The 24,285-nt window shown below is 45.8% G+C and overlaps 1 protein-coding gene across 7 annotated transcripts in view; it reads right to left on the bottom strand.

Moving 5' to 3' along the window:
* Positions 1–1,902: 1,902 nt before the first annotated feature.
* LOC126526292 (uncharacterized) overlaps positions 1,903–24,285 on the bottom strand; it is a 34,328-nt gene continuing 11,945 nt past the window's right edge. For 6 of the 7 annotated variants that reach the window (XR_011895955.1, XR_008611415.1, XM_055068115.1 and 3 more), the window contains 3 exons: positions 21,523–21,592; positions 5,930–6,154; positions 1,903–2,405 (listed from right to left, as the gene is read on the bottom strand). Coding sequence is in view for 5 of the 7 variants with exons in the window: in XM_055068115.1 (XP_054924090.1) it covers positions 2,104–2,405; positions 5,930–6,154; positions 21,523–21,592 (597 nt within the window). In the remaining 2 variants the exon portion in view is untranslated. The remainder of the gene's footprint in view (positions 2,406–5,929; positions 6,155–21,522; positions 21,593–24,285) is intronic. The other variant, XM_050174201.2, reaches the window with a different exon arrangement.

The raw sequence follows: 24,285 nt of genomic DNA, 5'->3' as shown, positions 1-24,285 counted from the left end.
GCGCCGTGGTTTTAAAGCGCACCCGTGGTAGAGAAACGGAAGGCGATATAAGCGTGCGTGGCCATGATACGAAGTTTTTGCTGCAAGTACAACTTCGTTATATTCAGGTTCGACTGTACTTACTGATGCAGTTTGCTAAATAGGCTGCAGTAAGTGAAAATCTCTGTTTCAAATTTCAATGAGAATTACATATTTCCGGTAGAAGCTGCTTATCGCCTGTTCACGCAGATGATAAGCGCGTGAGCAGACTATCTGCTCACGGGTGGCTGCAGCTGACCACGGTCGCTTGCATAGGAATTAAACTTTGGCTACATTGCTTATTGTTGGCGTAGCTGCCAGGTCTCACTAATTTCAATTAGTTCTGAACATTTAACTAGCCTCGAACTACGCGAAACTTAAGGTCAGACCACGCATATGCTTGCCAGCGTGCATTAATTCCTGGCCGCTTCTGGCTAGACGCCTTGACTGACATCGCTCGTATTGATCTATCGACAGTGCTTCTACATGCAATATTTAGATGTGGCTACTATCCGTACGCACATATTTTAAGGCAGTTTGTCGTGTGCGTACGGATAGTAGCCACATCTAAATATTGCATGTAGAAGCACTGTCGATAGATCAATACGAGCGATGTCAGTCAAGGCGTCTAGCCAGAAGCGGCCAGGAATTAATGCACGCTGGCAAGCATATGCGTGGTCTGACCTTAAGTTTCGCGTAGTTCGAGGCTAGTTAAATGTTCAGAACTAATTGAAATTAGTGAGACCTGGCAGCTACGCCAACAATAAACGATGTAGCCAAAGTTTGATTCCTATGCAAGCGACCGTGGTCAGCTGCAGCCACCCGTGAGCAGATAGTCTGCTCACGCGCTTATCATCTGCGTGAACAGACGATAAGCAGCTTCTTCCGGAAATATGTAATTCTCATTGAAATTTGAAACAGAGATTTTCACTTACTGCAGCCTATTTAGCAAACTGCATCAGTAAGTACAGTCGAACCTGAATATAACGAAGTTGTACTTGCAGCAAAAACTTCGTTAAATTTCAAATTTTGTTAATTCGAGATTTTAAAGTTTCAGCAGCAAAAATCATATAATCAATTCCCAGCACATTCCTGATGGATAGTATCTCGTGAGTAATCACTTATAATAAAATCAAATAAAGCATCCTGCGGGCACCCGCTCTAATGTGTTGCTTCCTGTTCCTTTGCGGCACCACTTGGCATTATAATCATTACATAGTTTTCTTTTTCTGAGACAGAAAGTCCCCACTTGCGTTATAGTATTTGCATTATTTGTGTTACATATTATCGTGCCATTCACATGCAAATATAGTCCTAATTATTAGTCACGTCAGAGCATTTATACAAAATCAGAGCATTAGATACAAAATAACTCATCAAAGCACAAAAGTCAGAAACAAAGATATTGCTGTAATATCCTTACAAGGACACCTACTCTGGACTGGTGTAAGCATAGGCCCACCAAGTTGCGATCTTTGATTGCAGCCTCTGGCATCAGCCCGGTTTTGTCTATACACCATCTCCAGGATCATCCTAGTTTACTCATCGAAGAGCTGAACATCAACCAGCCACCAGTTGATGATTTAAATTAAGACCCAGCGAACACAAATTTCACAAAAGTCACAGAGGCAAAGTTTATTAGAAAAAACCGTAACAAAGGTGGGTTTCACCGCACAAAGGTGGGTCAACAGAACTGACATATTCTATCCATGACTCATCACTGTCGTCTGAAGCCCCAGTTCTGAATCACTCTCACTCAACGAAGCTGAGCTCTCTGAATCGCCATGCTTTCTTTTCTTTTTAACATGGCTTGAAGTATTCAGTAATCACAGGTTCACTCATTCAATCTTGGAATAGAAGTATGATGACACAACAAAACAAAAGAAGTCTGTTCACAACTTTACTTTTCAAAGGACTCCTAGTGACATCTGGTGTTACTTGCAGCACGCACTGAGCAACGGACGGGCTGAAATTGTCTTGAGAGCTGCATGAAAAATAAAACAGTGCTGGAAGAGTTGGGCTTCGAAATCATCATTTTTCGAGTAGACACTTGAAAAGCTCAGCTCATCCTCCATACAGAAAGGATTAAAAGAAACACAAACGGCTAAGTTGACGGCCATGGGCACCCTTGCTGTGCCAGTTACCTGAGCCAGAACTTGGCCGATTCACAGCTCTTCTTGTCTGCAGAGTTCTCGACGTCCTCGTACCAGTAGCAGAGAACTGTGTTGACTTGCTCTTGACTCTGGGGATGCACTGAACAGATTTGTGAGCCACAGGCAAGTCGAACTGCAGAGCAGCCGTGGCCTGACCAATCTTGTGAGAAGCAAGGCGCGACGTCACTCTTGTGGCTCTGCTCCGCTCACCCAAGCTCGTCACATTAACCAGGCCTGCAGAAAAAACAATGGTACCCTGAACGTGCGAGTTGAACAGTATTCTGCAGCACCCAGCAGGGAGCCCTCAGTCTCGTGCAAGAGATTACGTGCTCTCTCCTGCGACTTTTGAGGCCTGCCCACTTTTGCAGTCGTCAATGATGTTGTAGCCAGTATGACGGTCTGCAGACAGTGCAATTTGTTGTTCATGACCGTGTACCATTATCAAGAGAAAGCACACACACACACACATGCATGCACACCAGCCTACAATTTTCTAGCAAATGGCGAAGCGACGGCTGTTAGAGCATCTGGCCTGTCCATCACTATAGTTCAGCAGAAAAACTGGATGCTCACTCATAATCACTCACCAATATTTTTGCAGGCTATGTACTAACTCACATCCATCCACAGTTACACTTGTCAGCACCCACTTTCCTACTCGTGCTCACTCATGTTCATTGCGGCTTTCTTCACGCTTACCGCTCCACCCACATCAGGTGACAGTCACTGATGTTCATACCAAGGTCCAAACAAACTCTCGGTCGGTGACAGTTGTTCATACTAATTGTAACCGACACTAGTTCTTGTTGATACTTATGTCCACTCAAACCAGCAGGCACTCACTCCCGTTCCCACCGAGTTCCACTCACACCCTCTGTCATTCACCAACGCCATACCTGTGAAATGAATCGGTGTGCACTTGACACAGAACTGTTCTAGTCACCACTACTCTTTGTCGGCACCCCCACGGCTAAACACTAACACTGAGAAATCACCATAAGTGCACGGCGAAAAGAAGAGAAAGTAAGGAATGAGCAACAGGCAGAGCAGCACTCATACATTTCTACGAGTAGAATGGTCTTTGTCATTGACAAATTGGCCTTTGCCATATAATTTGAATCTGACTGGTGAGCATGCCCACACCCAACTCCAATAATGGCACCAAGAGCAGCAGAGTTTTTCTTTGCGTTGTGTACAGGACAGTGAATGCGCCTGGCATAAGCTGCCTCTGCCAAAAACATCCATTTGCAACCTGCCTTCAGGAGATCACAATGAATTATTACAGTATTCACCAATTTCTTCCGTAGTGTTATTTTTTTCTCCAAGAAAATTGGTCTGATAATTACCTGCATGGTAAATCAGATATGAAACCGAAACTACATTTGCCACATTTACAACAGCCTCTGGTCAGAACCAGCATAGCCAGTGTCATTGCCATTGCCACCCCAAGATGGAGGCAGAACAAGTTCTCGGGCAGCATGATGGCGATGAGCTGCCTTCAGTCTTTTATTATCAAAGGCAATTCAAAAGATAAGTTGCATATTTTATGTGCTAAGCTAGCAATAATTCGCATCTTATGTTTTTTCATGTTTTTCACATTCCACAGAATTTCATGGGCAACAGGAGTCATTTAGGCGTGGGGACACGGACCTGTTTGCGATTGTTAAGGAGTCTTTTGATAAATGCAGAATAACTAACATGCAGTGAACCGTAGAGAGGATTCCAGGTTGCGATCCATAGACAAGGATAAAATACTGCGCGAGAGTGATGACTACAGACATTAAGTGTAAATAAATGTCTATTCTGTCAAAGTAAAATTTGGTGATTTCATCTTTTTCTGATTGCCAGAATCAGAGGCAAGCTACAAAAAGTGAGTGCACGTTCAATTTGTGCGGCATGTTAAAAACAGCCAAACACTGCCAAACAAATCAGGGGTGTATTTTGGCATTTCAAAACGAAGCTGTTGAGCGGAATCCCGTAGCTGTTTTTATGTTATGGTGAAGGCCAGCAACTAGGTGGCATGCTCTATAACAAACTTTAATCAAAGAATAGCCAGCAACGCAACCTGAGTCAGAGCCTGAAATTTACTTTGAAATGCAATTATCAATGACTGCAAAATAAAAGTTATACCTTGCGTGTACCTCGCTCGAACAGATAACTTCCTTGTATGTCTTTTTAGCCAGTAATCTGCAGTTGATTTTTTTTTTCACACCTCGTTTTATTGGCTCCACGTTGTAGGTCAGCTAGGAGTTTGAACGGGTGCTGCAGCAGTGAAAGCTGATGGCATGGTCCAGCAATGAAGCCTGCATGGGATCTACATAGTAGCCACATGGCCAGGACATTGGTGACGATTCCATCGAAGAATCATCGCAATCATCAATGAAGATCCCTGCCCCGGTACATTCGATGAAGGCTGTAAGAACTGGATCGTACAGCTTCACTGGCTTTGATGTATCAGTTGCTCAAAGTAAGATACCACAGATTCTTTTCTGCCCCACATTTATTTCGACCTGCTGGACTCAATTATGCCGGTCCTGCCAGGGTCGTAGGGGTATTACTGAAGGCATAGTCAATCAAACCTGGCTACAGCAGCCAGCGTGCACTAACAGTGCACTGCACCTGCTCTTATTCATAATTTTCTTTTACAATTGAACATTTCTTTTCTTGGTGAAAATATGTGCGGATTTCTCTAACCCTGTCATAAGCAATGACATATAATCTTGTTGAAAAGGTCGACCAGCCGTGCTTTGTACAATCTTATTTGAAATCAGCCCGTATACAAAGGTTGACCTATACAGGATATCTTGCACAGGATGTCCCAGCTAATGTTAGCAGTTAAAAAAGAATGGTACAATATATGATTATGGGATCTACGATGTTCAGTCAGGTCCTCATCCACCACCAAGATAATATATACGTGCTAATTATCTGGCCAATTAAAGAAGATTAATTAAATTAGCTTCTTTTTTTATCCAGGGTGTGGCTTCTAAGGGTATACTGTTATTTCATCCTAAAACGCCCATTCAGAAGTTTTCATCTCGCTATGCTCTGCATGATTATTTTTTTCTGTGCTTATAGTGAACAAGATAGAAAATGTGCCGCATAGTTATGCGACCGCAAGCCGTGACGCCGATGGTTCCAAAAGTGGCTTGAAGGAGCCACTAACTCCACTGATTGCCCAAATTGGCAACCACTTGAAGTGGCAAGCTGTCAGTGTTCGCTTCCACCGATCGTGAGTGAAGTGCTCCATGTGACAATTGCAGCTTATCGCAATGACCAGGAGGTTGCCAATTCAGGTAATGAGCAAAATTAGCTCCTTGAAATCACTTTTGAAAGCTCAAGATAATGTAGCACTTCTTGGATTTACCAGGCTTAAAGTAAACACATAAAAAATTATTATGCAGGTCAGAGCACAATGAGCTGTTTTAAAGTGCAGCAAGGGTTTTGCCATCCAAAAGCACACATTGAATTAGAAAATACTAAAATCGATCTTCTCTTATTAGCAGCGTAATCAGCACAAAAATTATCTTGGCAACGAAATGGGACTGATGATCAAGTACTGTCTATTTCATAATCACATATTTCACCAGTGTTCTTTAACAGCACTGCTAAAGTTAGCTGTGACACCTATATAAGAGCCAGTGCATGCAAACATAAAATCGTTACGTATGTGATTGCGGGTAGTTATTCAAGCAAAATGCAGCTTTAGGAAAGAGCTACATCTCTAAAGGCTTCCAGGCTTAGAAGACTGCAATCACCTTTCTTGTCCACACGCAGGGCTGCATTGGATGCAGTTGTCTGTGTGCCTGTACAGGCTTTTCTCACGCTGACTTCTGCGCATGTGCACCCTACTCCAACGAAGCACAACATGGAATTCGGAGTTATCACGGTCTTGCACTGTGCACAGAAGAAGGCCACGGAATGCTGCTCCTTCGCAAAGGCGACGTGCTGCTCACTGTCAATCGTAGTTGCATCTCCAGAGTCTGGGCAGAAATGAAAAGAAAATACGTTGTTATTATAACCCACAGCAATGGGCACGGAGTCAAAATACAGTATCGATGATCTGAATCTGCTGCTTATCATTTCCCGGCGCCAAAAAGACAAAAAAATGATACAATACAGTTATGCTTCTTTTTTACCAGTTTATACGTTCCTAGAAAACACGATCTTTCGGCACCAATGTACAGTACATCACCAAACTATGATCGTAGGATACGTTTTCGAGCCGCTAGATGCCACGTAAACAAGATAAGGTGTGTGGCACCTACAATCAAGTATAATAGCTGCCCGCTTCAGCAGCTTTCTTGCACTACATGCCTGTCTGTGTTACATCAAAATGCAGGTGCGCACTCCGTTTCCTATTCTGGTACCAGCAAATTTCCTTACAGTTCGTCACGCCCCGCATTCGCAGTTATCGCCAGCAACCTTACTTTGTAAGTGCACAATTTTATCAGCAATAATCCAAATGGGCTGCCGTTCCCTGCTGCAGAGGTACAAAGTGAGCATCATGTTTCACTCTGGCACCATTGTATTTTGGTGTCGCCCACCAGCTCGATTTCGCTTTGATTTTCCACCACTGTCTTAAAACACTATGCAACAGGGAAACAGCAGCATGCATTTCGCATCGCTCGAGCTGCTCGTGCTCAGACCACGTCAGCATCTCGTGCTACAATGATTTGTACAACACTTCACTCTACGTAGATGCAAGCTACAGTTCACTATGCCAAACCTTTTAGTGACTTAAGATTATACATTTTCCCAGTTAGCACATTCTCTTATGTTTTTATCAAAAACACATGAACGAGGTTCTCTAATACAGTCTAGAGTGCAAACAGCGCCTGAACTTAAGCTCATTTACCGTCACGGATCAAGGGAACCAACATAGAAAAGAATAATGGTGACAAAGAAAGGAAATAACTGTGATTAAAATGGCAGAAACAACAAGAAACGCTCGAGGAGCTACATGGCCAATGCAATAAAGTGGACAGGCAGCATTCCAACAAGCAAGAGGGTGACCGTTTATTTGACAGTGCACTTATATAGACAAGGGATCACATGATCCGATACAAAAGGAATGCGCGCACTGACATGCGACGTCACGCTATAACACTTCTTCCCCCTTAGATCAATTCCGAAAGTCACTGAGTTGGCATCTGTTCGGGGGATGTCGCACACGTGCACTACGATGAAGAATTTGCAGCTCGGCTGTAAATGCAGGGTCTGGCTGGTTCGACGAGCCGGGGGGCAGCTGTTCCAGGTGTGGGCGATTCAGGTACCAGAAGCTGATGATTTGCACACTCTGTTGCGCCTGGAACCGCGAGAGGTGGCATGGCGACTGGCCCACTAGACATCGGAACAGACGGATGAGCTGTGTCTTCCGAGGCTGTAGGAGAAGTTTGTACTGGCGGGAAGTTTGAGGAACCCGAGCTTGCGTAGCGGGCTCTGATGTGGTCCACATTAGTAAATCGCACCACCTGCAATACTTTCACCAGATGGGTAACGGGACTAACAACCTGCATCACACCATCTCTCGAACAGTTTTTACCCACACAGCGTCTCCCACAGCAAAACGTCGAGGAACCCCACGCGAAGCATCACTGTTCTTTCATGCGCTATTGCTGCGCCCGCATGGAGCGCGTAAAATCTGGTTTTAGCAAAGAGAGCTTCACCTGTGTCTGTCTTTTCAAAAACAATTCTGCCGGGGCCTGGCCAGTGGTACTGCGTGGAGTATTTCGATAACTCATAAGATAGCTGTCCAAACACTCCAGGACGGAATGCTTCTTGTAGCTAAGTTCGTCATGTAAGACCTGCTTCAACAGGGGTTGTTTGGTTGTCTGCGCTAAACGCTCGGCCGCTCCATTAGAAGCCGCATGATACGGCGGCGCCTTAACGTGCCTTACACCGTTCACACTTAAGAACCTTGAGAACCCTTCAGTAATGAATTGCGGTCCATCATCACTCACCAGTACCTCTGGTATACCGTAAGGGGAAAACACACAATGTAACTTTTCATTGGTTTTGTTAGCAGTAGCGGATGACACAGGCAAGACATCGATCCATTTCTTGAACACGCCGACGAAGACTAACAACGCCTGGCAGCCTTTTACAGCATAGTCGACGTGCACGCGTTGCCAGGGTTTTGTGGGATAATTCCATGGCTGCAAGGGAACCGGTGAAGCCACGTTCTGAACGGCCTGACACACCCGACACTGTCAAACATAGCTCTCAATCGAAAGGTCGAGACCTGGCCACCACACAAAGCTTCTTGTTAGCACTTTCATGCGGCTAGCTCCAGGGTGGTCTTCATGCAACTGATGCAAGACCATTAGCCGAAGCTTATCAGGTATGATCACCCTTGATCCCCATGTTATGCATTCTTGCTCTACTGATAGCTCATTGCGACGTGAATAAAATGGTCTCAGCTTTTCGAAGCTCCGCGAAGGCCAGCCATTTAGAATGAAGTGCATCACGCGAGACAAGGAGAGATCACATCTGGTAGCTTTAGCCACGTCATCAGACTTTAGTGGCATGCTGTCAAAAAGCAAGAGACACTCGGGAGGCTCGCCGGCCGCTACAATAGGCCGTGGTAGCCTGGACAGAGCATCAGCCACTTCAACGGTTCTTCCTTTCCAATATCTTAGTTTATACCTGTACGCTGCCAACGGAATTGCCCCTCTTTGCATTCGAGCTGCAGCAAGTGTAGGCACAGGTTTGTCTTGGCCTAATATTCCGAGCAGTAACTTTCTTCCATACAAGTAGCGGTGAATTTTAGAGCGCAGCTCTTTGGCGTCCGTTCCTGGGTTTCGCGTCGTCGTCGGCGTTGTCGTCGGCCTCGTAACCAGCTCCGCCCCCCTTTCATCCTCCCAGCGCTAGCAGCGACCGACTGATACCGCTGGATGCCGCTGACGCCGCTAGAGAGTCAAGATAACGTGACTGCATAGAACACCGTCGCCGCCATGCAGAAAGAGGAGGAAAGGGTCCCCCCCCCCTGTTCTTGTGTGGCGGATAGGGTGCTCTTCAGTTGCCGACGCGCCGGTTATTTCACGTAGGCCCCGGCACGTCGACGAATACGTGACCACCTTCCCACGGCTAGACCTGGTTCTTAGCGCTGCGGAAGCGAGGGTATCATATTGTTTGTGTCGGCATCGGCGGCGTTATCCCTGAAACCAACTCCGCAGCTGGGGTTGACTCACTATCGGCGTCAGCGGCATCAGTCAGTCGCTGCTATCTCTTCCCTCCTCCCTTTATCGTGTTGTCCGCTTGTTGCGCGCGCTTCTGCCCCCATCGTTTGCCGCTGGGTGTACACGCCGCCCCCCTCCCCCCTCTTCCTGCGAGTCTCCGGTTGTCAAAGCGCCGGCTCGAACTTAATTCCTTTCTTCGCTCCTCCTCCAATGCAACCCCTGTGCGGTGGCAATCAGAGAGCCAGATCGGTGGCGGCGGGTCTGTATATGTGCACCGCCCGAGCCGAAATTGCCGCTGCCGTTCGCCCTGTGCGGTGGCAATCAGAGAGCCAGATCGGTGGCGGCGGATCTGTATATGTGCACCGCCCGAGCCGAAATTGCCGCTGCCGTTCGCCACTGCGAAATTATCTGCCAGTTCTTTCTGAGCCATGAGCGAGACGACCGATGGAAGTCCTCCGTCTGCTGCTGCTGCTGCTGCTGCTAAACGAGCTGCCAGAGCAGAGGCCCAGCGCCGTCGCCGTCAGAATCCAGAGGTGCGTGCCGCCGAAGCAGAAGCTTACCGTCGCCGCCGTCGAGATGATCCAGGAGTACGCGTCGCCGAAGCAGAGGCTAAGCGCCGCCGCCGAGAAGACCCTGCCGTTCGCGCCGCCGAAGCGGAGGCTCATCGCCGCCGTCGAGAGCAACCAGCAGTAAGCGAGGCTGAAGCAGAAGCACAAAGCTTCCTTCATGACTGTCAAGAACTGTTAGTGGAGTCTTTGTTAAAGGAATACGTGTGAAAAATAAAAAAAAAATTCTGTGATAGCGCATACATGTGTTGCTCGATTTCTTTGCCTCAATCTATCGAAAAGGTGAAACAGCTTATTTGCTGCGCTCAAATTTCGCATTAGGAAGTAACGTAATCGTCGGTAAATTTTTTTTTAACCCTAACATCAGTGCTAATGCTTCCCGCTGACCCTGAGCATAGTTCTTCTCGGCTGATGTAAGTCTTCTAGACGCAAACACCACTGGCCTCTCTTGTCCCTCTGCAGCCTCATGAAAAAAAAAACAGCACCCAACCCATACGACAAACCATCACACGACAGAGCAATTGGTTTCGCTATAGGTCGTAAAAAGTGAGCACAGTACTCTTGACAAGCAACTGCTTCGTACCAGCAAAAGCTTCGCTACACTCCCATGTCCATAACCACTTTTCGCCCTTGCGCAGCATACGATACAATGGTTCTGACACGCCGGCAATGTTGCTTAAAAACTTCGCATAAAAATGTAACATGCCTAGATAAGCCGTTAGCTCCATTTGCCAAGTGGGCTCTGGCGCTTCCGTGACCGCCTTTATCTTTTCTTCCATGGGATAGATACCATTAGCGCACACAGTGTGACCTAGATAAGTCACAGTGTTCTGAAAAAAATGACACTTTTCTTCTTTCAGAGTCACGTTGTAATTATTAAGCCGCAGCAGGACAAGGTCCAACGTCTTTTGGCAGTCAGCAAAGTTTTTTTCCCGACACAATGACGCCATCTATGTAACATCCCACGTGCGGTATTCCCTTGAGGACCTCATCCATGAATGACTGAAGAATGGCTGGCGTGCTGGCTACACCGAACGGTAAGCGTTGTCACAAAGTCCCATGTGTGTATTGATGGTTAGCAGTGGTCAAGACTCGGTAGTAAGCGGAATCTGCTGATACGTGGCCGAAAGATCCTACACACAAAACATCTTGCCACCCGCTATTGCAGAGTACAAGTGTCCCGGTTGAGACAATGGGTAGTGATAAGTCTTTAGCACGGGATTAATTGTCACTTTGTAGTCCCCGCACAATCTCAACGAGCCATCTTTCTTCTGAATCACAATCCCTGGCGTTGCCCAATCGCTTTCACACGGCGTATAACTCCACGTTTTTGCAGCTTTCCCAGCTCCTTTTCTGTTATCTCGTAGCACATATGGAACGTTTCTGGCCTTGCCAAAGACTGGCGCACAGTTCTGATTTAGAACTATCCTTGCTTGATAGTTCTTTACTACTCCGGGTTGCTTAGAAAGCACCCCTGGAAACTTTTGTTTCACTGCTTCCACTTTGCTAGCGTCGCTTGCATTTACAGACAACACACTTTCCCAGTCAACTCCTAGTGTCTCGAGCCAATTTCGCCCCATCAGCACTGGGAGCTGTTTGCCGTGATCTTTGACAATGATAACTGGCAGTCGCAAAGACTGGTTTCCGGTCATAACGAAAACGTTGCGTTGCCCCTTCACTGGAACGGGTCCTCCAGTGTATGTTCTTAGGGTGACTCGCAATGACTCGCACTTGACACGAGGAAATGCGCTCAGCCTCTCAGGAATTGCGCTCAGCCTCTCAGCCTCTCAGGAATGCGCTCTCAGGAATTAGGGTTACAGCAGCTCCCGTGTACACCTGCATGCAGATGTATTCCCCTTTTATGTTTACATGTCCTTCGTATGCAGAACGGATTGTATTAATAACATGGTACACCTCTAATTCAGAGTCACTATCAGAGCAGTCCACCACGTTCGCAGTCTTTAGTTCTCTGTGCTTACTGGGGCACATCTTCTGTAAATGGCCAATTTGTGAACAGCTGTGACACTGGACATTCTTATACCAGCAAACACTAGCGGCATGTGCCTTGCCACATCTTTTGTAGACTCACTTGACGTCCTTGAACTTCCGAAGCTTCCATTTCTTTTCAGTTCCTTGTCCTTTTATCGCCATGGCATTCAGCACCGCTTCCTTGCCTTCTGCATGCAGTAACGCTGTTTGTTGCGCCTTGCTCCCGGTCCAAGGCTATCTTGCACGGCTTTTCAAAGGTTAACTTTTCTTCAGCAAACAAGGCGAGCTGCGTTTCTTCGCATCTTATGCCTGCCACTAATCTGTCTCGCAGTGCGTTTTGCAAAAAGAGACCGAAATCGCACTTCATTGCTAAATTCTTTGAGGACACTATGAAGTCCTCAATGCTTTCTTGTCCTTCTTGTGCTTGCCTGTTAAATTCGCAACCTTCGGCGATGACCAAACAGCTTGGGTTATAATGCTTCTTCAATAGCCCTGTCACCTCTTCAAAGGATTTGTTCCCAGGAACGGCAGGTACTACCAAACTTTTGAGCACCTCGTATGTTCGTGGTCCTATCATGCTCAAGGATACGGCCAGCTTCTTTTACTCTTTGATATCGTTTGCTGTGACGAATGTCTCAAAGCGTTCTCAATAAGATTCAATATTCTGATCATTCTCGTCGTACTCGTCTAGCTCCCCTAGTCGCGCCACTTCCAGTGAAGTGACTGTATATTTATCGGTTCGCTCTCCCGATGACTGCGTTAACTCGTTGCTGTGGTTACCGTTACCGGTAACTCGTTACCGTTACCGTGCGTTAACTCGTTACCGACAATTTCATCCGTTCCGGGCCATCGCTGCCGCCGCTTTTCCTTTCCGTGGCTGTCGACCGCCGATCGTCTATGATACTGCTTCCGTACTGGACTAGTGGAAGCGGGCACATCCCATCTTCGTCGCCAGTGCAATAAAGCGGACAGGCAGCATTCCAACAAGCAAAAGGATGACCATTTATTTGACAGTGCACTTATACAGACAAGGGATCACGTGATCCGTACAAAAGGAATGCGTGCACTTGCTGGGCAGTGATATGCAACATCATGCTATAACAGCCGAAAGGGTAGAAAGGCACATAGCATAAGGGATAAGCCCAGCTACAATCTGGGACAGCTTGGGCAACAGTCGGCCTAGAGTTCGTGCCAGCCAATGGTTCAGTAGAAGACACTCTGGTGGAGGCTGCCACCCAGCTCTTGCAGCTACGTTCCATGGGCTAAGCAGGCACGTCCAACTGGTCTAGCTGTGTCGACCTGAGGTTGTCTCCAGTTTTGGGCCAGGGCATATATATTAGAACTAGTGATTGCAGATTCCTTGCCACAATGCCAGCCATTCTACATGACGTCAGAGTCAGTGGCACCTGGTCAACACTATGGTTTCGATGAACTCCTTTTAAATACATTATGACCCTCTTGCTCCTGTTCATTGTACGAGTTGCTTTGAAAACTCTTGGCTGGTAGTTTGTTGTAAGTTTTGGCATGTTAGGGTGCTGCTATAGGTTGTATTTAATATGGTTTTTCTATTGCATTTCCTTATGTCTGTCCTGAGCCTCATATTCCATCATAAAGGGTTCTTCAAAAACTTTCTGCAGTGTGTGACATATGGAGACCACCACATTTGCACAGCTTTAAAAGATAAAAAGTCATAGGATCCCATGCATATGTGTGAGCCAGTGATAAGCAAACCTTTCTTTCACATTCCCTAATATGCCTCTCCGCCTTCTTTGCGTCTATGTTGCTCAATGCTCCTCACTCAATACACGCTCTGGTGCCATTCTGCTCACTTCACTTCTTTCTTCACATCTGCCTGCTTTTGATGCCATGTTTATCACGTCTCTGTAGCTGACCTATTGGGTTTCCCCGTTTACAACTTCTACACTTCTTACCACTTCTTCTGTTTCTCCGTTTGGGCCCTACCCAGTGACACATACCCATTCTGGAAGATTATCCAAGAATGTTCGTCTACACACAGGTAGCTGCCAAGCTTCACATACTTAATGGCACAAGTTGTCTGTTCAGGCACGTACCCAGAAGCATATACACAGTAACCCGGAAATTGGGGAGAAGAGGCAAAGAAACCTTCACTTTAAGACAGCTTCTGCACTTGCAAGATCCAAAGAAAGGGCATCGTCTATCATCCACAAATGAAGTTGTCTTTTCTAGGAGCTATGCAATACTTTAGGCACCTACTAAAGGGTTATTTTTACTGCACAGGCTGCAATACAGCATATTACACTTAAAGGCCAGCTGCAACGAAATTTTCGACCGCATAAAACTCCCCGTTTCAGGTAATTTAAATATGAAGTAGCCTCTGTGCAAAATCTTACGCTCAATATACAGGTCAATGCATCACAAAGAGTTCCCAAAAAGTGATGTTTTTCATACTGAAACCGCAAAAAATAAAAAACACCGCCATTATCGCCCGGCAGAAATTACGTACAGTGAAGAATGTGGAGAACAAGCGCCTGTGCTGTTTGCCTTCCCAAGGCCTCCTTGTGAGGAGGTTATGGCTTTTGTTACTTGTATTCCGTTCTGGTCCATCAGCAAACAAATCCAGCACGTCTGCTAGCCAAAGAGTTAGTATACTTTGTTAGCTGCTTCATGCGCTATGACAACGCTGTTGAGCACCTGCGATGTTCTTTTAATGTGAAGTATTATCCGACTACAGCACAGCCGGTTTTCTGTACCTGGTTGTGTACGTTCAAAAGCAGGACCTCGATGCGTTCTGCCTACGCTCGAAGAGCGCAATGGGGTGGCCAGGCTAAAGGTGCTGTATAGTCCAGCTTAATGCGGACGCGATCCACACGTGACGCAGTTACACTATATCGGCGAAGAATGGATGCTCTACAGTAGTGTGGCTGGTGCAAGAATTAACATGCCCTATCGCACCCCGGATCAGCTGGAACAGGGTGCATGCGCACTATCTTGGCTGACCATCAGCATGCTGGCCTTTATACAGTTTGGGTTCAGTGAAGCGAACGCGTTGCGTTTGCACCTTTGACAAACAAAGAAGCGCTTGCTCGCCACGCACTTGTCTGCTAGCGCTGCAGCAACAACTGACTGCCACACTGCTGCAGCTCATGTTTAAAGCACAGGGTAAAATTTTAGTGATCTTAGCGTCTCCGGCAAGGTGTATCTGACTTCACCGGCCGCTGCCTGGCACGCTGGATGCGCCGTGCTCGTCGACCGATCAGACAACTACCAGCATCTGTAGTAAAGGATGGTAAGTAGCTGAGGCTTGGCACAGCTGGGCTAGAGGGCGCTCAGTACTAAGTGTGCGTAAACTCATGGCCAGATAGATTAGACTGCGGCTGTGATAAAACTTTGCCCACTTCGCTCTGGTGGCATTGCATTCCTGCATGACTTGCCGCCGCATCTACACCATGATTGCCGCGTTGCATTCTCCTTCGTGACAAATGCAGCATGCCGTTCCTGCTCGTTTCTGGCGCTGTGTCACAAAGGCTTTCGTTCGCCTACTTCAATGCACCTGATGTACAGACGCATGAAATATTTTTAAGATCATGGAATACCGGAAATGATCGCTCGATAATATTACCCTTGAATACACACGTTACCTTCGAATGTTACCTTTATTTTTCATGTGCCATCGCGGCATATAGTACTTATAGTCAACCCAAGAAAGCATTTGCCAAGCAGATATTTATGGGTAAGTGACTGTGCTGTTGAAATAAACGAGAAGGAAGGGTATTAACGGAGGGGCCCGATTTTTTATTAGTTTTTTATTATGAAAGTGGATGAAAAAAACAACTTGCCGCAGGTGGGGACCGAACGCACAACCTTCGTATTTCGCGTGCGATACTCTACCAATTGAGTGGCGGACGTGGAACGTCCTTTCTGCCGCAAGCGTCACGAGAACGTGACGCCTACGGCAGAAAGTCCGTTCCACGTCCGCCGCCAAGGTCTGTGAGTGGTGGCGCTGGCTAACACTCGCAGGGTTCTACTAGGAAACATAAATACCCAAGAAAGTGGATGGTGAAACGGCGCTGCGGTAGCTCAATTGGTAGAGCATCGTGCGCGAAATTCGAAGGTTGTGGGTTCGGTCCCCACCTGCAGCAAGTTGTTTTGATCCACTTCCATTTCCATTAAATTATCGTTTCTTTATTTCATTTATTAAGCACAAGTAATTTCCCCTATGTTGTCCTTGGTGTCAGTGCTTGTTGGCTTCTTATGTGCTGTTGAAATGTAGCTTGTGCAGCTTATTCAACTGCAGTTTACATGCTTTGTGCGCATTGGCTCATCCGTGTCACACTTGCCTGCTGCACCACGGTGCACGCTTGCGCTCTAAAAGCAGGGACAGGAAAGATGTGTTCAGCCTTCCTCTACTCAGCGTTGTGTACTACACAGCCATCGCTCATGTTCTAGTATGTATTCGAGCACCCGACGGCCATGCAATGCATTGGCATTCTTGCAACAGCTAACATTATGCACGTCGAGAGAGATGCCACCAACTAGCAAATGATGAGTGAGTGATGCACCTGGCTGCCTAGGCGCAACTGAGAGATCAAGAGTTGCGTAGGGTTCTTCAATATCCGCCATATCCGCATTGCTACTGCTTTGCCGCCACGTGCACATGTATTCTGTATAGGCGCTATTTGATATCTGCTAATAACAAAGTTAGGCAATTATCAGCCCTGTAGCTTTGCCAAGATTACTTTGAGAATGTACGCTCGGCATTTATAGTCAATTTAGCCCAAGTGACATTTCGTTGCAGTTGGCTTTTAAATGAATGTGTGCAGGCCTTCTTCGTAAAGAAGCTGCAAAAGGGGCCTCTGGAACTCATCATCCATAATTATCTGTCTACAGGCTGGCCTAGGCCAGCTCGGCCTCCTCCTTATTGAATTTGTCGAGGGACCAAATACATGAATAACTGCATTACCATTGCTAAAGATGCTGCAAACAAATTCTTGAACGCTATGCACTGTCAAGACAAGTAAAATATGTATTCCTTTTGTAAAAAAAATATACTTTTATGTCCCAAAAATTGAGCCCGAAATAACTGATATCAATGCTTCCATGTCTTTGTCCATTTTATAAGTAAAGAAATTATCACACAAACTTATGAAATATATCAGTTCGAAACCAGCAAAGCAGTGCATGTTGCTGATATAAAAACGTGAAGGCCATGAAATGAACTAGTTAAGGACAAATATTTTGATGAAACTTTGTCATTCAAGAACTTTGATTACATTTTTGTACATATGCAATGGCCAGGGAAAAATCTCAATGACGCTTTCCTTTGTTCCAATGTATTGCGCAGGAGACGCTATCACCGGTTGTGTATTGTAATTGCACCGAAATTGTAGTCTCAACAGAGAGAATATATAAAAAGCAGAAGTTCTGCAACATATACGAGGGCGAGGCAAATGAAAGTGAGCCAATGCAAATATATGACAAACGGGGTACTTTATTTAAAAGTAGCCTCCACGAGCATTTAGACGTTTGTGCCACTGATTAACGAGTCGCGTAATTCCCGTCTTATAGGACTCCTTGGGTTGCTGCTTCAAAAAGTCTGCAACTGACTCTTTTACGTCATCGTCCGACACGAATTCAGGTTCCCTTGAGCTGTGTTTTCGACTGCCCCAAAATGTAGAAGTCCCAAGGCGACAAGTCTGGGCTGTATGCCGGATGTTGCAGCGTTTCAGACTTGAACTTTGCCAGTTTTGTGTTAACCACATTAGCGACGTGGGGACGGGCATTGTCGTGGAGCAAGATGATACCATTCGTCAATTTTCAACGTCGTTTGTTCATCATTGTGACATGCAGCCGATCCGGCGTTTCAACCCGAACGACTGATAGTCTCTCCAGGTGTAGCAAATTCAATCAGTAATGGCCCCTGACGATTGAAAAGAACTCAAAAACACCTTTCCAGCAGAAATGATGGCTTTTTCTTTCTTTTGGGGTGGTGAATTCAAATGTTTCCACTGTAAGCTGTTTCAGGCTCGTAGTAGTGGCACCATGATTCGTCCCCGGTCACAAGTGCCGACAAGAAGTCACACTCATTGTGATACCGGATGAGATGAGTCAAGGCAGCACCGAACCTCTCCGTCTTCTGGTGGTGGTTCAAAACGTTGGGCATCCATTGCGCACACAAGAGCCAATGAACGAGATGTTCATGAATTATGGTGTGAACCAAACCATTACTGATGTTCACACAATCTGCCAGTTTTTCTATGCTTATCCTCCGTTCTTGTCTAATCAGCTCGTCAACCTTTGCAATTACGTAGGGGGTGCTTGCACAGAGGCTGTGGCCTCGTCTTGAATCGTCATTGCAGCTTTCACGTCTTTCTTTGAACCGTTTGCTCCAACACTTTACAGTGGCCAGTGAAATGCAATGTTCAACGTAAAAGGCAGCCATGCGGCTACTAAATTCTTCTTGGGAAACATCTTCAGCTGTCAAAAACCTCACGAAACCACGCCGTTCAACTTTTGGAGCGTCTATTATGTCACGTAACCATGTTCAACCCAGTGTATGAGAGCACTCAACATTTTTCCTCACACCTGCGTGTCAATTTTGTAAGTGAGAGATGCCTGTGTGCTACGCGCATGCCTCGTAGATAATCAACCGAACCATTATTGCGCAGGGTGGGTTGGCTCACTTTCATTTGACTCGCCTTCGTGCATTAGAAATGCAAATATACAATGGATTATATAAATGGAAGATACAGCTTGATAAAGGGCAAAATAGTGTCACCGGAAACAAAGTTCACTGCACGTATACAGAAAACCTCGCAACAAAAAAAAATGAATATACGTATAGGTCTCCTATAGATCTAGGTATCTAAGAAAAAGTCACTATACATACTGTGTCAAACAAAGCAAGTAAACATGTTGCGAAATCACAGATTCAAAGATCACAGAATCCTAAGCCCCCCCCCTCCGTCCACTCTTCCTGATAATCGCACTCGACATAAGGCAGCGTGCTTCCTCCCCGCTTTTCTCCCCTGCGCACAGAAGACTGAGCCACCATCGTCGGCTCACCCATGCCACCCCTCCCCCTACGCTTTCACTCGCACATGCAGCATGCCGCGTGCGTTCACGATGTTATCGCCCTTGGACTTTATACGGAAATGAGGGAGACGGCGACAGCAGGAATGCGCCTGGAGTGCCCATGTATTTGCTATCGCAATAATCTAATACGAGTACCCAGTAACTGAAATGTCGCGTGGCCCATTACTTTTTTTAAAAGAAGCAGTAATAAAATCGAACTTTAACCATACGACAATTCGCTGCGCCGCAACAATGTCTTTACTTTTTCTTTTGCTGGGCGGTGGCACCGAAATGAAAAAAATAAATGTGAAGGAAAGCATGTTGACCACAGTCAAATGCCTACTTTGGGCCTACCGATGGAATATTGAAGAAAACATGAGACGCTTGATCCACAGAGAACTATATGCATAAAGCTCGGTGTCCTACACCGGCGAGACAAGACGTTCCAAAGAGATTGCGCTCAAGCGAACGCATTGCAATCCATCGAGTCCCCATATTGATGCCAGCAAGCAACCATTGTTTTTTTTTTCTCTTCTGCTAGCCGGAAAGCGTCCAAAACTCTGCCAGGTGAAAATCCACTCGGCCATAAAAAAGAACAACGCGCACCGAAGTGCGCCGCGCTGTGGTCGTGGCAACACAAGAAAAATGCAAGCGCTTTGGCTGGCTCTGGCAGCCTGCGGGTAGTGAGAACAAGAGAAATAAAGAGGCTCAATGTGTCCTCGTGAATAAAAGTCAAAGTAGAAAAATAAATAAGAGCGTAGTTACCTTTGCTGGCTTTAGTGCCTTCACATGGATGCTTTGACGCAGGTGAAAAAAAAATGTTGATATTCTTTTCTGTGACATGACAGCACAAATGAACCACCACAATGCTTCGTCTCATCGGACCTCGCTGCGTGCTTTGTCAACTTGTCTGATAGTATGTTGATTTGGCTTGTCTCGTTATATGGTCCGATGTACGATTTTAGAAATGTCAGGGCACCTTTTGAGTCATATGTTTATAAGAGCATTGAAGCCACAAAGTTCCGGAATTCAAAATGTAAAACGCGACTTTCGAAATGTCAATTCACCTTTTGAATCAGAAGTTTATGGGAAGTGTATACACATAAAGTTTTGAAATTAAAATCCATGCGCTCCTCAGATTCCGTGGCATCCACGAGATGCCGTGACGAGTCCACTCGCCATCGAAACGCCCTTGAAACTTTGTGCTTGGATGGGGCTCCTGGCGTTATGTGACTCCCAGTGCAAGGACGTTGTCACGAAATCCAGCCAGAGTTCCCAATGATCACGCCAAAAAGTCCTTTAGAAAGACAATCTAGACAAAATCCGGAATGATTTCCGGCGACAGGGGCTGTTTTGGCAGGCGGTGCATGACAGCACAAAACAATTTCGGGGGGGGGGGCTGAAGCCCCATAAGCCCCCCCCCCCCTGGCTACGCCCCTGGACACAGCCACAGCATATGGTGAGCATCCAAGGACTTCTTCACATTTAGAGATGACAGCACCCCTGATCTTTTTCACAGGTTGCTTTGGAATCACTATGGACGACTTCTTAGTTAAAGTGACAAGAACCTTCCACCATACAAACTTTGGACACATGGGACGTGGTGTACCACTCCCGAAGGAAGTTCCCAGGGAAGTAAATAGCATCCAGGCAGTGCTGGCTGGGAACAAGCTAGTAGGAGAAAGTTCATAATAAGTTCTGTTTGACTCTAAGCCTCAAAATACACAATTAAGCAGAGGTGCTGAAAATGACCACAAGACAGAAAAAAAGGGCCAGCAATGTGGTCCGCCCTTGGGATTCAGGAGCCATTACCAATGAATCTAAGCAGATGGAAATCGCAAGTGGCACAGATGAGAAGAGCAGGACATGAGGAAGGGTTAAGAAAACCTCTAAGAGGCATAGTGCTCGATGTAGAATCCGTCAACTGCAATAGAGACTCAACTTAAGCTTGTTCCTATGGCTTCATAACATAAAATTAATGTAAAGGACAAGACAAGAACGGAGATGATGCAGCAGTCATTTATTTATTCGATTTTCATGCTTCGCACATGAACAGTGTACTGAATCACTGAAGCATGTGCTTTCTGCTGTTAATTCATTGTACAGTGAAGAAGACGAGCACCAATGCTTCACGAAAGAGTATGAAGCCAAATCTGAGAAACGGTGTGCTGCCCTAAGCTGCCAAGCGAGCTACATCCAGAAGCTGTCCAACTTCAGAAACCGCCTCGTTTGTGGACAACTGGTGATATTGCATGCTGATATTGATGCTTTTCGTCTTATACCCCGTAATCTTGTAGCAAACGGGGACCTTGAATCACTGAAGCACATGCTTTCTGCTGTCCATTGATTGTTTAATCATTTGGTCAGCAAATGTGTAAATTTTCCTGGGACGTCATGTGCTAAAATTTGACACCACTGTAAATTAACCGATTCATTGTCAGTACTAAAACCTTCAAGCACACTTGCTTTCTGTGCACTGCATGAGTTATACATAGATAAACAACAACTATACCATAGCAAGCAGACAAATGTTAATAAAAGCCTACAAAACTGCAAACTTACCTGTGCCTCGAAAGCTGCGTTCAGATGAGCCTGGAAGTGTTTCTGATGATCCCCAGGGAACAGTACTAACCTGCAAAACATTCACTGATTACAAATTTGAGGGATAGGATGTTAAAGTACAACACGCAATGAAGTCTTCAGGAACTTCACTGTCAAAATAATTTCCTTCTACACCAGCATAGCCAGCAATAGACAAAGTAAGCAACTGCTTCTCAAAACAGCTGTGTTGCAGTTCACTTGCGGCAAACATGCAGACTAACAAAGATTTCCAAATTCACCTTCACGTGAACTTTCATTGAGACCTCAGAGTCTACAAACTTACTTAGGGTCATGCACAGTGTGTGCAACGCTGTGCATGAAGTCTGCAAATAAGCCTTTTAATAAATTGGTGACGCAGTCATTCAGCCAATGTAGGTATGGCAGGAAATATCGGATTTAGAACTGGCACATTGGTAAATCTGTGCACTGAACTGTGAACTGCATTTTCCTGCACCGTGTGTTCAGTTTTTATGGACCAGTTCACGTGCAAATTTTTGCGCAGCTCGGCAACTTTCCGCCAATGCCATAAGATTGCAAAGAATTTCCCAACTGCTCCAAACTTGTGTTGCAAATGCTAATGTGGCGATGCTTCCATCAGTAGAAATTACGATTACTTCAGTAGTGAAACTTCTTTTACAAGGAAAATGCTCGAAACCCTGCAACTTAGCAATGCTTCACAATGCGCACTACGTTTCTAGTGATTATTGTACAGGAATTATAACAGAGCACATTTTTTCACTACTGTACATATGCCATGGCACTTTCTTTTTGTTACATAATATACGTATACAGACAGTTTCAACAGAAATTAAGCCTTCAACAACACCAAGCTGATGCTTGTAGCTGGTTTAATGTGCAGCACGTGAATGTTTTTGCGTTCTGCATCCACTACAATACAGTCATCATCAGAGCCAGGAATTAAACCCACGACATTATGCCCAGCATGACATGACTACTGACTTATACTGCATTGGGTGTTCATAATGAAGTTCCCAAAGCACTTTACACTCCAGTGCTTCCTATTGGAGAAACCCAGTAAACTGTCGTGTGGCCTTTAGATATCGCTGTGTGTGCTTTGCATTGTCCTGAATGTAATCTAGTTCAGAAAAAAAAGAGACAAAAAAAAGTGTTGTGTTCTAAAAGGTGTGGCACTGCTTTTATGAAGACCTCAAAAACAACAAGATCCTTCCCACCTCAAAAGTGTCCAACAGGTGTTATCACTGAAAAGCCCAAGAGAACAAACAGTACAATCGCAAGAAGCAAAATAGATGGAGGCGTATTTTGTGAAAGCTGGCAGGCAGCAACACAATTCTCGCCGCACAGTAAATAGGTGTTAGAGCTGTTTCTTACGACATGTCAAGCAGAGCAGAAATAAAAGTCCAGTGACACATGGATTCTTTCTAGCATTGCCATACGCCACTATTGCCCTCTGTCAGCTTCATGCGGAATCAATGACATTTGCAGTGAAACAAGAGTGTTCATATAGAAAGCTGACATGTGACTGCCTGAGCAAAACAGATGCCACAGTGACTCTCAACAGCTTTTTTGCAGGCAGAACACCAAGAAACATGTATAGCTTTAACTACAAGAACACATGGTTTGTTTCTTTCTGTAGAACAAGACATGGCTGGAACACTATTCCAAGCCAGATAAGTAGGCTACTATTAGATGATTCAATATTCTCTGGCACAGACACATCTTGAAGAACAATAATTAGGGGAACTGAGTGGCTTTATTCTTTATTAGTTGCAACTCTGTGACAAATAAGTAATGAAGCCAGAGAAAGCACGGGGGTTGCCAGTTGGGTGATAACTTTTTCGGAGTCCTTTCAGTTTGAAAGCTATGGCGCACGGAGTGGCGCTCTTCCGGTTCCTGCCGTGCGGGGGCGCTCGTCACGCTGTTTGCCCTACCGGCGCGGTCCCTTCCCATTGTCGCCGCCACCTGATCGAAGTAGCGAGCTGTATTTTTTCAAGTGTGAACTTTACTCATATATTCCGACTGCTTAGTCTCTTCACGCCTCTAAAGAGAGGTCTGCGTGGAAGTGTGGAGGGTGCACAGAGTGCTGTGCTTGTGGGTGTTCAAGACACACTGAAGTAATCGAGAGAAGCACACCGTTGGCAGCAAGCTCGCCTGCATGAGCTGATCGAGTCATTCTGGACTCGATCATGTGGTGCACAGCTGTGGTGGGCTATGCGGTGCACAGCCTGAAAAGTAGTATGAGATGCTATCGTACACTTCTCCCTTGGAATAAATGTGGTCACTGTGACTGTCTTTGGGCGAGTCGGCTTCAGAAGTTAACTCGAGCATTCTGGACTCAATTAGTTCATGCAGGCGAACTCGCTTCCAACGGTGTGCTTCCAAATTTACTCATTATATCCCCAGTACGTCCATGTATATACAGACGGCTCGTGTCATAAACGTTCCTCGACTTCAGCATGCGTCATTCCACATTTGGCGCTAGAGGAAACATTTAGATTATCCCAAGAGACATCTTCGACCGTGGCAGAACAGTTTGCAATCATGTGTGCTTTGCGTTTCATAACATCAGAAAGGAATTCGCAAGAATGGGTTATCTTTAGCAATTCGCAAGCCGCTCTCACATTACTACAAAGCAATAAGAAAAATTATTGTTGTATGAGATGCTCAAAGAACATACAAAAGCAAGCACAAGGAATCACGTAATTGGATTTCAGTAGATACCCGGGCATCGCAATATTCTTGGTA

This window comes from Dermacentor andersoni, chromosome 8 (assembly GCF_023375885.2).
Source record: "Dermacentor andersoni chromosome 8, qqDerAnde1_hic_scaffold, whole genome shotgun sequence".
In the NCBI taxonomy this organism is placed as follows: Eukaryota; Metazoa; Arthropoda; class Arachnida; order Ixodida; family Ixodidae; genus Dermacentor; species Dermacentor andersoni.
The sequence above is the reverse complement of the archived record's forward strand: the minus strand, read 5'-3'. Positions and strand labels throughout refer to the sequence as shown.